This window comes from Clupea harengus, chromosome 16 (assembly GCF_900700415.2).
Source record: "Clupea harengus chromosome 16, Ch_v2.0.2, whole genome shotgun sequence".
NCBI classification, from domain to species: domain Eukaryota; kingdom Metazoa; phylum Chordata; class Actinopteri; order Clupeiformes; family Clupeidae; genus Clupea; species Clupea harengus.
This window is the reverse complement of record NC_045167.1, coordinates 23,584,715-23,598,206: the sequence shown is the minus strand read 5'-3', so window position 1 is coordinate 23,598,206 and position 13,492 is coordinate 23,584,715. Positions and strand designations below refer to the sequence as shown.

Genomic DNA, 13,492 nt, shown 5'->3' with positions numbered 1-13,492 from the left:
TCACACACACACACACACACACACACACACACACTCTCGTTCTCTCATTGCACACTCACTCATTCACATGTTTTTCACTTGCACTCTCCTTTACTCACACATTCACTCACACTTTCTTTCTTTCTCTCTCTCTCCCACCTCCCACACCACACCAGTGGAGTCAGCTGTCAGCCAAAGAGGATCACAGCCAACATGGCCACAGCACAGCAGTCTTCTGCTATGACACCATTAACGTCATATAGTATCCCCACGCAGTACCTCACTCAGTGTGATGAGAGAGAGATGTAGCTGTGGCCACTCCACAGCCGCTCTGCAAGTGGCCTAAGTCACCTCGTTAAAGAGTGTGTAGGAAAAGCTGCTTGGTTTAGCATGTATGTACAGGGATGGCAAGCCGTTATGAGTAGTGATATGGTGTGCCGTGAAATCATTCATTCATCTGTTCATGGCCTTAACTTCAGCTAGGGTACAGTACACTCGTTTTAAAAAGCAGACTCTGTGTGAGCTGTCTTGTCATTAATGAATAAGCACTTTTTGTCTGTGGCTATGGATATGTGGCATGTACATCTAACAGCACAAACTACCATCATTACTAGCAGCTACTGTAACAACCAGTTCTGTAGTCTGGACTGCGGTTGCTGTGGAAACATGCTGCACAGCAGCATCCTGTGAATTGCACATCTAAAATTGACAACCGTATGGTTGTTTAGGGCACGGGTGTAAACGGAAGACTCGTTGTGTATTTATCAAGTGATGGGTGGGTATGATGTAAGATATGAATAATGCACACTGGCATAGCCTACAAAATTCTTAGCTGCGCAACATTACTCAACAATAGAATTGATTGGGTTGTGTTATTGGATTTGCACACCAGGGGGCAATGGACAGTCACAGCATAACGTGAGACGGCATGATGAAAATCTATCTATGTAGGCGATCATTTGATATATATGTCTATCTAAACGGGCCCATTTGCTATTTGTTTGCTCTTTTACTACCAATGTGCTGAATCCGATGACATTGACAAAACACAGAGGGATCTTCCACCCCGTTCACTGCGTTCTCAGATAAGCGTGTGTGTGTTCTGTGATCGTCTGCTGGATGTCCAAGCTGCAGTATGATCTGCCTTAGGCTGTAGGCCTACTCGAGAGCCGAGTCTGACTCTTTTTTTACGTTGTTCAGAAACAACTCTTACAGGGCATTACATTATATTAAGATGTGTCGTGGTATAGACCCTATTATTTATAGTCCACAAGTGATCGACTAAAAGGATTATACATTGGCCTACTTCAAAGTTTACAACTTGTGAAAATAGTTTTGGTGCTATTGTATTAACCGAGAGTATACTGAAGTATGAAGGGAATTTGAAAGTGAACATGGATTATGAATGGTTTAAATTTCAACAAACACTGATATTGTTATTTCGGCCAAACATCCAGAGCCGCTACAGTTTGCGTATAGAAGTCTAGAAATCGTCCACTATTCAGTATTTCTTCATCCCCAGCTGAGCGTGTTGTGATGGTCTTAATTGACAGGAACTGCGCCTCTCCGTCTGTTGCTGTTTCGATAGGATGTGTTTAGGATGCTTCCATACAAAGTAGGCCCTCACCTAGGCTAAAATCAGCCTCTGAAATAGCGATGTAGCCAATTAGTAGGAGAGATTATCAGCTCTACTGTAAATTAAATAAAAAAACAGCAGCTAACAGTGGTATTTTGCAGAAGAAATCAGGCTGCTTAAAAACACTGGCATGACCAGGATTGTCAACGTAGGGGTCATGTGTTGCTTTTCTCACTCTAGGGTTTGCATTCAATAAAACCCCACATCCACACCATCCCATCTCTGATCATTATACGCTTGACAGGCAACAGTGACAGCAGCGACAGCGACAGCATTGTCTTAATTTTGCTTGCTTGGGTGGGGCAGACGAACGCCTTGCTGGTGGTGTGTCGTTGTCCAGGGTCCTGAACGAATCCTCCCATTAACCTCCTGTGACATGCCGACTAGCCTACGTTGTTCAAACGCAAAACGTGACTTCTACACGGCCACACGGCTCTATGCACGCTTGCAGGTGTCCTTAATAGAGGAAAAATGGAATTGATTATTTTTACATCCAACAATCTCCACACCAACGACGTCTTGGAACTCTAAACAGACCATATATAACCCTATCAAAGGAAACTGATGTCGGATGAAGACTAACAGGGGAAATATGGATCGCACGAAGGACCTTTAGGTATCTCAGAGCGGTTTTATGGAGTTGCCGTCACTATTTTCTTGAGCAAAGGTACAGTATTTTTTCCTGTATAAAAATGGATAAACCGCAGAAAATGTTTAGGTGAATGGGCTCTTACCTATTTGCTAGCGACAGTGTATATCTGTTTGGAATCTTATTGTACTGACAATATTTTCCGTCGTAAATAGCATGCGCCCCAATGTGGGAAAAATGTATCTCTTTATGGGATGTGTAAATACAAACATGACTTTCCATAGGATGCCGTGAAGGTGCAGGATGCCGCAATCTTTGGGTATAACATAAACATTTCCAGATCTGAGATTACTCAATGTTCCTGCTGTATCGATGTCAGTCTCAAACTTGAATAGCCTTAACAACAAGGATTTTTTTCTCCACTGATGGTCTACCTCAATAATTCTTGACAGTACATTTATAAATAGTAAAATAATGTTGATACAGTGGTATTAATGGTAGGTTAGGCTATAACTGTAAATTATGTAGGAAAGACTACATGCCAACGTAGCCTAAACGACAATCACCTTCGTGGAAGCGGTAATGTTTGCTCTTTGGTCATAAGGTAGTCAGTGCATATCCTTTGGATCTTCTCATAGGTTTAACAGTAGACATTGTTTTTTTACTGACGACTGGCCTAATACGAATAAAATGCTTCCGTAGTCTATATCATAGCAATTGTGAAATGAGTCACCTGAGACACCCCCAACGCGTGTAAGCAAAATCGTATTTGTTCAGTGTTTGACTGTTACTGAAAATGTCACTTGGTGCCAAAATAAGTCGATAATTATCTCATCAAAATGTGTAGTTGATGTGTTTTGGGGAGACAAAATGTTTTTCGTTCTCCGCGGTGTGGAGAACATTGTCCTGCTATAAGCCTCTGCACCTGGCTCCACAAAGGTTTGCTAATACATTTGAGGTCTGTGAGGGGTTGCCAGGGGAGAACTGAAATGAAAGTGCCAGAGTAAACATGAGGGATGAGATAAGCAAAAAGCTTCCCTGAAGTAAACCTTCCCTTAATTGATCTCCGCAGACGACACGACCTTCTGGGAACACCTCTTTTCGTTGTTGTTAATTAATTTCTCACGCCGTTTAATTTAGGATAAATTCAATTAATACTAAACAAAATGTTAAGTTCATGGAACTGTACGCAAAGACCAGTCGATGACGACATAAGAGACTTGTTGAAACCAATGTTTTCAGGTCGAGAGGTACGTGTAAATGTTCATTCATTGACATGGATACCTCAGATTTTGGAAGCAGCTAAAGACAGCTGATTGTCAGGCTTAGAGAAGAGAAACGTCAGGAAGAATCATGCGGTGGCCTCCTGTCACAGTTAGTTTAGGGTCGGTTAAGTGCTTCAGACTAATTAGTTCCGTATGACATTATCTAGGAATAGGCACATGTCCTCTTTTTTGTTCGAAATCAATAGGAGGATTAAGATCACCTCAATAACTCAATACACAGAAATGTGACAAATGACGTCTTCTCCGAAGTGTATTCGCCCACAGGGAGGGGGCTGATATGAGATGATACTTGAAGTGTGACAAAACAACTCCATAAATTCATTCCCTCATGGAATTTTCCTGTCCAAAATTACTGGTATGCAGTCATATAGATGACACATAACATTTCAATCTCTTACTAGCCAATCTGTATCTAACAACACAATCTGAATGAATACGAGTATTCCTATGCCTGGATAGGTTCACCTACATGTTTACCACATACAATATTTGTACTTCTCAGACCAAATGTGCATAGTACATTTATGATTTTGCTTTTTAGGTGTGTTATTTATTGCAGCCAGTGGAAGACAAAGTATACTTATGTTTATTTGTGAATATATACATTGTTACGCAGACCTTTGTTTTGAACCCTGAGGCAAACATTCTGCAAACTGTCTCTCAGTGTTCAAACCTCACAGTACACATCTGCATCACTACAACCACCACCATGGACTAAATAGAGAATGTAGACAACCTCACAGGTGCCTTACAATTTCTAACAAGCCTCCCTTCTTTTTTCTTCAGTGCCTACCTGTACCAGTTGTGGCAATGGTGTATTCTGCCTCGATGGATAGCGTCAATCCTTCTCTCCACTCCACTCTTGTGTACCCAGCACTCTCTAATGAGTCTGAGCGGGAGAACACTACCGTCCTACAAGGCCTGGGCACACCTCCTGGCTGCTACTTTGATGACACCTCCTCACTTCTCCCAAATGCCTCCATCCTGTCGTACGACCTGAGCCCAGCTGAGGTGACTGTCCTTGGCCTCGTGTTTGGGGTGTTTTGGCTCATCTCCGTTCTTGGCAATGCCCTGGTGTGCCTGGTCATCCACCGCAGCCGCAGAACTCAGTCCACCACCAACTATTTTGTGGTGTCCATGGCCTGTGCTGACCTGCTGCTGAGCCTGGGCTGTGGTCCCTTCATCTTGCTGCAGGTGAGCATCGGTCACTGGCCCTTGAGTGCAGCCGCCTGCAAGGCCATCCGCTACCTCCAGCACCTCTGCCCCGGTGTGCAGGTCTACGTGCTCCTCTCCATCTGCGTGGACCGATTCTACACCATCGTCTACCCACTGAGCTTCAAGGTGTCCCGGGAGAAAGCCAAGCGGATGATCCTGGCGTCCTGGGTGTTTGACGCCGCCTTCGTCTCCCCCTGCCTCTTCTTCTACGGTTCGACTGCGGAGCGAGTGCAGCACTGCGATTTCTTCCTCCCCGACAGCTGGGATGGCATCGTGTACGGCGTGGCACACCTTCTCTTCGGGTTCCTGGTTCCGGCGCTGCTGATCATGTCGTTCTACCAGAGGGTGGTCCGCTACATCTGGCGCCTCAGTGCAGATGGTCGCACAGTGCGCCGTACCATGAACATTGTACCCAGGACTAAGGTCAAAACCATCAAGATGTTCCTCATGCTCAACTCTGTGTTCCTTGTCACCTGGACGCCGTTCTACGTGGCCCAGCTGTGGCACCCTCGAGAACCCGACGGACCGGGCAGGGAGGGGGCCCTGTTCTTCTGTGTGGTGGCGTGGATCTCGTTCAGCTCGACCGCATCCAAGCCCACTCTGTACTCGGTATACAACGCCAACTTCCGGCGCGGCATGAGAGAGACCTTCTGCATGTCGTCCATGAAGTGCTACCGGAGCAATGCGTACACCATCACGGCCAGTTCCCGCATGGCCAAAAAGAACTTTGTTGGGGTGGTGGACGTCCCCATCCCAACAAAGACTCTCATCAAGGACTCTGTGTACGACACCTTCGATCGGGAAGCGAAGGAAAAGAAACTGGCATGGCCAATCAGTGCAAATCCACCCAACACATTTGTGTGAGAAAGCACTGGATACAGGTTTTAAAGCCAGGACTACATGCAATTCCACTGTCAAGGTAGTTTATGGGAGACCATAAACTGCCTTATGAGACCACACTGCATACACAACTGAATTCACTGGGCTACAACAATGACCTGTCAATGTGAAATATTATACTGAAATGAGAGTGATGGGTGCTAATGGGGCAGTTTGTGTGCTGTTTGTGTTCAAATTTAAAGGTGATCAGTTATGTAGTCATGAAGTACTGTGTTCAGCTAACCATTCCATTAAACACGTGCAGAGACAGCCATGCCATCATAGATATCCTTATAGAAATAAGACCATATTCCAACCTGTTGCTTTGAGAAGCTTCTTGCTGATATCTTGGAAAGAAACACATAGAATAACTGGCCTAGCAACAAATCCCTTGGCCGTAGACTTACGGATAGTGAAAGTATCTAAAATCTCTGTTGACAGGCAATCACAGTAAAGGTGAAGTGTGAAATGTTGCAGGTTCATTTTAGGGATCTGAGGTAAGTAAAACCACATGTACCTTTTCAGAGTTTGTGAAGACCACTCTGAGTCCAGCCAGCACAATTCATGTCGCTTATGGCCAAGCTTGCAGCAAACTGTCAGACTAGATTATGTGAAATCACCAGCTGTCGTCACTGCTTATTTAAACTTTATCACCATAGCCTTCTCTGTCATACATGGTAAGAACTTAGATTCGGCCATTTCGCTAATGCCCTGCAGGTAGTAACAGTGACACAATGTTAGCCAAAGTAGCATCATGTGAAAAGTCTCTTGTAACTCATCCTATAACAAATATCCATGCTAGTAGTTGGTCTCTGATCTATGCTCTCTATACCTGCTGTCATCATAATAATGTCCTGCATAAACTTTGGTACGTGTACATGGTATGTGTGTATGCTTGCAGGAAGATGAATGTGGCAATATCGTCATTTACAATCACTAAGGTAGTTGACATTAACCCTTTAGTAGGAAATGATTTGCTGGGTAATGTTTCAAGCCCAGACATCCTTATTGTACTATTACCATTATGAAGGACCAGGAGAATTGTTTGTAGTCCCAGTCCTATTTAATCAGAATGTCTATGCATCAATGCCTTTCTTGCACTAGTCTATGGAAGACATATTCTAGTCTTTAATGTCGTATTTTAGGTCCCTGATTCATGTGAGTTCTGCTCTCCTCCTGCTAAACACAGATACGGTACAATGAATGAGATGGAAGATTTCAAACTGTAAAAAAGAGCTATGTTGAGCTATGTACTGAGATTTTTCTCTGAATGTGATGTTGTTACCACATGTTGTTATGAGCTACTGAATTTGAATGTAATGTTCTCTGACTACTGGTCAGCAGTCACCTGTCAACGTTCCATGACCTTGTGTGACCAATGTGCAAGGCCACTGTCAGGAAGGATGTTGTGGCCTGCTTTCTGTGACACTAGGTGCTGATTTTGTTCTGTGTGTATTCTCTCCTACAGGAGACTAAGGGCAAACAAGGAAAATGATTCCACTATCATCTATGTATATCATGGAAAAAAAATAACATTTTTGTTACATGTTTGGCAGCATATTTATTACGTTAAGTCTAGCTAGCAAACTGATTTCTTATCTGGCTTATTGACTGAAAGACAGTGTACTTACCTAAGCACTAGGGCTGAACGATTTGGGAAAATAATCTAATTGCGATTATATTTCCCCAATATTGCGATTGCGATTTATTATGCAATTTTTTTATTTTATCCTTTTTTTCCCCAACAAAACATAATGAATGATTTAAATATGACCAACACAATATTAGATACATTTAGTGTAAAATATTCTTTCCCACATTTTACATTTTTTATTTAACTGCTCATTACAGAAACAAGAACAACAAATCGGTGGCTTTGCCACTGTGCATTTAAGTAATTTAAACAACGTTATTGTAAGTATAAACACAAGGCATGCACTTTTTTAAAACATTTTAGACCACGTTGTAAATGCGCACGTTAGATGTTAGAACATCGGGTTTTATCATATCGCGATTTTATCGCAAATGCAATTAATCGTTTAGCCCTACTAAGCACTACACTGAGTGCCAGATAGAATTGGGCATGAGCTAGTCGTACCTGGGTAGCACTAGGTTGAGTTCCGGAACGGAATTTATTCTGAGGGAAAATCATCTGCGCCTCTCTTTGGTCTGTTATGATGGCTGTGACATTCTCCTTCAACCATTTAGTGTTGCTCATAATCTGTGAGTCTTGTTCCAGTAAATTGTCAACTATTGTGATTTAATTAAATAAAAGTGTTCTTTATATTTGATGGTGAACAGCAGCAAATACAGACTTTATGCGTTTTTTTCCATTCGCCATTTACGTTTTGTCTTCAGTTGCAGTTTAGTGACTTTTCCAAATGTTATAGGTTTCACTGACCTTGACAATTCTGTCCAACTGGAAACAAAATGTTTGTTCTAAGCATTAGACTTTGTTGAAATAAAATTGGCCACACGTAATTCTATAGGTCCACACAAACTATAAAACTGTCACCTTAATCAGTTTTATGGATCAAAAATGTAAGATGGTAGTCACACAGGCTCATTTCAGCTTTGAAATATCGTCAGAGGTCAAACTCTGTGCTTCATACCACACAAGGCCATTCAGACTTACCCCATAGCTGTTCTTATTATCTTGCCAGCAGCCCTTTCACCCACGAGACAAAACACTGAACCCTGTATGTTCCATATAAGTCATGAAATGCTACTGAACACACGAGAGGGAGAAAAGAAAGTGGAAGTGTGACTGAACACATCTTCCTTGAATATGAGAACAGGTGGATGAGAGAGACAAACAACATTTTCATCAGAGTTAATACAGTATATACTTGTGTAACATAAGAGATATAATGACACTTTATACACACTGCCACCACAGCCGCAATCACCTGATCACTGCAATGTTTACTGATGACTTTTCCTGAGAGCTCATAAATTCCAAGGCCAGAAAATGTGTCTTATTTGCCATTCCAATTGATATAACATTTAAAATCAAATCACAAACCTAGTTCACAATCAACATTTAATAAAGTATGTTTGAGTTATCACATCATTTCATGATAAAAGAAACAACACCAGTTACAGTAGCTCATTTCTTTAATGTCAGTAAATCCATGTCGTAGCTTTCCACTTTTATGTTAACATTTCCCAGCATTACACAAACATAGACAATCTGTACTCCTGGCACCAAGATAAAATCCACCCCTGCTTCTATAAAAAATATATCTCTGCCCATACAAATATGCAATATCTCCTGTTCCGCAGATAAAAGTAAATAGACACATCTAAAATACAATCAACAATTAACTCTGTTCAACATGTGTACATCTGATAAAAAGAGTTTTGTAGTTTTGAGTAGGGAGGCCACTGCTATGAGCAGTGTGTGCAGACATACCACCTGCCGATAATTTGCGTTCGCAAAAGATGGGAAATGACCCATCATTACACAATGTCTGTAATGCACTTTCATGGCATTGGGTAATAATCTAAGTCACATATAACAGAGCTGATGCATCCAATCAGAAGAGAGTTCTGAAAAGCATGATTCACCCTCCTCGGGTTAACCACAAGGCGTATTTCTAGCCCAACTTGCCTTAACCAAATCAGTTCTTTACTACAATTACTTAGCCACAATTCCTTAAAAACAACGTTTCTAACTCTAGCTCATGTCTCCTTTACCCCCCCATTTCAACATACTTTTTATGTACATTTTGAAAAGCATTTCACATTCTGTTTCGGTCCACGTTAGGCTTTTTCCAACACAAAGTTACACAAAGTAAACCAAATCCCAATCACTTCTTTTACACGAGATGTTCAACATAATACAATATAAAACAAAATGTAAGAAGAGTTCGACTGGAAAATGTAGAGGCCTACTGATTTATCTGATGAACTACTGATTGTAGTCTACACAATACCTAAAGCATAAAATGCAACTGAAATGTTGTCTTTAATTATCTTGGAAAAAAGGAATAACACAATGTTAAAGCAATTCTATAGAGGTCCTCAAATCAAAGAAACACTACAGCAATTCTTAATAACAATAATAATATTCTTAAGTGTTATGAGCAACAACTAAAATATCAAAGTGCTTTTATGTATATTTGCTATCCATAATGTCTCAAATAAGAATGAAACTGTACAGAATATTAGCCTTCATTTATAGGCTACCTGACAAAATTAGCCACTGTAGCCACTCTGTTTCCCACAGACCACCTAAGCGGTACTTAAAGTGCATATCATTATCCAAAGCAAGAATTATTAGATTTTCTAGGGGGCAAGACCACTCCAAGAGATAGATGATTGTTCAGTCTTTGCTTGGGGATGACGGGGGCAGTGTTAAGTGCAAAACACTGGTTAGGAAATAAGATAAGGAGATCTGGAAAGGTCTCAAACACATAAATATTACAAGGGTATACAAATAAATATGTACAAAAATAAAATATGTTTCAATGCATAATAATTTTAAAGACAGACATTCATACTCAAGAAAATGGTGGGGAAAGCGCAGAAATTATTTCACAAAATAAACAAATTATCCTCTATTGCCGCCACATTACAAAGCAAACATCTCCGAACACCAAAGTAATTGCATCAGACCTACATATGTCTGCACTACGCAACAACAAGCTATGTTTCGGCAAAATAATGAAGTCCATATGCAAGTATAAAGGAGTTTGAGAACAAAGAATGCAAAATGGTCAAAAGTTAATCCGGAGATGTCCCACTGAGCAATATGTTAGTCCTCAATGAATAAGAAACAAGGATCAGCATTACTGAACAAATGTACTCCCCCTATGAAGGCCTTAAGTTATAACAAAGCGATTCATCTGCAACATCTCTGAGCATCTCAAATATACAGTACAAGAGCAAAAACACAAGGATTTAATCAAATGGGACCGCAATTATGACCATGACAGCATGGGGTTACCCCTCACTGTGTTCATGAATTCTGACTGTACCTATAGGGTCACTTGTAAGCTGAGCGGGTGCATTTGTAAGGCAATAGTAACACACTTGGAACGACTGTAACTGCGCCCTGGAAGGGATCTGCAGCTGGAAATTTGGCCTTAGACCCTCAACACAGTTCATGTCCACCAATAATAGAGGAGGATACACTTGATCCCGACTCATTTGGTTTAGGTACACTTGCTCTGGTTATTGCCGCTGTACTTTCCGTTTTTGGGTGTCTTGGTGCTGGAGCTCTGTGACGTCTTTTGATCGTCGCCCGTCAGAAGAGCTTTGATCTCCGAAGGGATTTTGCCCTGGTCCATGGCCGAGCACCACTGCTTGTACTAGTGGGTCCAAACAAAGGGGAGGCATTAAAAACAGCCCTACTCAACAGTAAGCCAATGCAATGTTAGCCAGGCACATTTTATTTTGATCCTACAACACATATAATTCCAAGGGGCTTTATTGTGTTTTCAAACCGCAATATTCCGCAAACCGCAAATCAAACAAATGAATTCAAGTCAAGTGCTCATCTCAAGTTAAAATTTACAAATGCAAACCTCCAAGGGTAATAAACACTAAAGACCTATTCTACAGACCAAGTCCAAATTACATTAACCCCTTAGGGCTAAGTCAGACGTTGTCTGGGGAGATAGCTTCCCCTCGTCTGACTGGCCAAGGGAGAACTGACAACAGACCCACCATTTCCAGCTCCTCTCTGAGGGCGCAGATGGCCCTCTCCTTGTTGGACACCAACTCCTCTAAGTACTGGTAGCGCAGCTTCTTCCGGGCTCTGCATTCCCTGGCACTCTGGCGGCTTCTCTCCAGCTTGGCCTTCAGGTCGATCTTGGCTGGCTTCCGGCCACGCTTTCCTGGTTTCTTGATTTTTCCGCCCATCATCTGAGCAAGGAGATTGGTGTGAGAGTGAGAGAGAAGAGGGGAGAATGGTTATCTCTGTTTTTATCTGCAAAGTTGTACAATATCAACATCATGTACATGCAACGGGTAAATACAGCTGCCTTTGACATTGCAGTTTGCAAAAAATCTAGTTGGTGCAATATATCAAAGAGATAAAGATCAGGTCATATTTTCCTAAGTACAACAAATTAAAACCGAGGAGAGACAAAAGGGTGATTTTCTTTCAAACCATCCAATAGAAGGTTAAGGGAAAACTGAGACTGGTGACTGTCGGTGACAACCCCTAAGCTTATGGTTGACGCACCCACAGGGCTAAATGAAATTGGGGATTTGTACTGCGACCAGGGTATGACAAGTGCGTCATTCCCCCAAAATATAATGTGTATTAATGCAAGCCTAAACAAGGTTTTGGGGTTTCAAAACCAAAAATGTATCGACGCAACAACAACAACAAAAAAAAACGACAAGTGCCTTCTTCAACCCATTTCCTTGTAACACATCCATAAAATGCTAATTCAATTACAAGTCTTCTAGCTTTGCACATGATATAGCTAGTAATCTAACTTGAAGGTTGCCAGCATTGGGAACAACACAAATTGAAAGATGCCAGACTCAGTACTCCATTATGAGTATAAATTAGATGATGTTAACTAACATAATGTAGTTGGTTAGCCTTTTCCCATCTTCCCAGATTGTTATAAGGCTAGCCATGCAGCTAACTTTGGCATTCACGCAAACGTTACCCTTTTCTATCTGACAAGTTTCATAACAGCATTGGTCAATCGTCTACATCAGACAAAAAGTCTATTTAGCCAGATAAAATCATGGTTATGACAAAGCTGACTGAATTAAATGACATTAGCTGACAGCTAGGTTACTATTAGCTAAGGGAATGTTGCTTCTTTCGCTTACCTTGCTGTCATCCATTTTGGATAAGTAAGCCCCACGCTGACTTACTGCTATAAAACAAACTAGCGTGTATTTTAACAAACTAACAGTATTTTATAAATGCCTTCAAAGACAAAAATAACAAGTATATGCCTTAATTCACACACGGTCTCTCATATGCAGACGTATCAAAGGTAGCAGACGTTGTTTAGGTACGTCCTCTTCAATGTTTTTAGCAACACTGCTAACATGCTAACCTATCTTCCTGTAAATGATGAAACGAAAACGCCCCTCTCGAATTGCATTGTGGTAGTTGTTGTTTTATTTCTCTTGAAACAGAACATTGCAACGCATCCGTACACTCAAAAATACATCTCAGACATTGGCTACCAATCCCTTGGTGGTTCTCATTGCAATGTCATGTTAACATTTATATATAAAAAAAAGACTCTCTACCAACTCTAGGCCTATATAGGCTAGATACTGTGCCCAGTGATGTGGAAGTAGGCTGTGACATGAAGATACAATTGATGTTATGGTTACATCAGTAGCACCAAAGGTGGGGAAAAGCCATGGTTGGGTTGCATGAATACCAATTAATTCAGTGTGTGCTGATCTCTTATGGAAACCTGGTGCCATAGAATTCTGCCTTAACAGCAAATTCCAGAAGAAGCTGGCATTATAAGGGATTGGGTAGTGGGGTGGGGGTCCAACTTTTTGCTCAGTAACTGAACAAAAGTTTGCCAGCGACTGATTACTGCCTCAGACTAAGCTTGGCCCCGTGCCACTGTTCCTAATGCAGCCAAAACATGCAGTAAATTCTGAGCAAAAAAAAAAACACTTAACAGCCATTTTATTCAGACAGTTTAGACAGTTTTTCTTTCTCAAATTACACATAACTGCGCACAAAATATTAAAGTGTTATAACATGGAACAAGCGACTATTACACACTTTTTTAGTTAGACATCAGCTGAGCTTATGTTGGTTGTTATGTTAGTTATGCTGAGCCAAGGAGTGATGCTTGGATGTACATTTGACTGGAGCCATTACTTGATTGTCAGTAATCAGTAAATCAGTAATTGTCCATATTGGATTTGTTCAGCACTGGCTGAAAGGGGGACTTGCACTAT

The 13,492-nt window shown here is 41.4% G+C and overlaps 2 protein-coding genes across 2 annotated transcripts; one reads left to right on the top strand and one right to left on the bottom strand.

Moving 5' to 3' along the window:
• Positions 1–80: 80 nt before the first annotated feature.
• On the top strand, positions 81–7,294 carry gpr19 (G protein-coupled receptor 19). Its single transcript, XM_031582436.2, has 2 exons — positions 81–2,282; positions 4,277–7,294. Exon 2 carries the CDS (start codon positions 4,301–4,303, stop codon positions 5,567–5,569), a length of 1,269 nt encoding a protein of 422 aa, XP_031438296.1. The 5' UTR covers positions 81–2,282; positions 4,277–4,300; the 3' UTR covers positions 5,570–7,294.
• A 1,389-nt stretch (positions 7,295–8,683) lies between these two features.
• crebl2 (cAMP responsive element binding protein-like 2) lies at positions 8,684–12,614 on the bottom strand. The gene is made up of 3 exons (XM_012838259.3): positions 12,386–12,614; positions 11,258–11,455; positions 8,684–10,899 (listed from the first exon to the last, which is right to left on the bottom strand). Exons 1-3 carry the CDS (start codon positions 12,398–12,400, stop codon positions 10,744–10,746), a joined length of 369 nt encoding a protein of 122 aa, XP_012693713.1. The 5' UTR covers positions 12,401–12,614; the 3' UTR covers positions 8,684–10,743.
• Between the last annotated feature and the right edge of the window lie 878 nt (positions 12,615–13,492).

Bases quoted from the DNA above. Each gene is read 5' to 3' on its own strand.
- gpr19 (XM_031582436.2), top strand. From the start codon at position 4,301: ATGGTGTATTCTGCCTCGATGGATAGCGTCAATCCTTCTCTCCACTCC.
- crebl2 (XM_012838259.3), bottom strand. The intron at 10,900-11,257 runs GTGGGTCTGTTG...TGGACCCACTAG, and splicing joins TCAGAGAGGAGCTGGAAATG to TACAAGCAGTGGTGCTCGGC.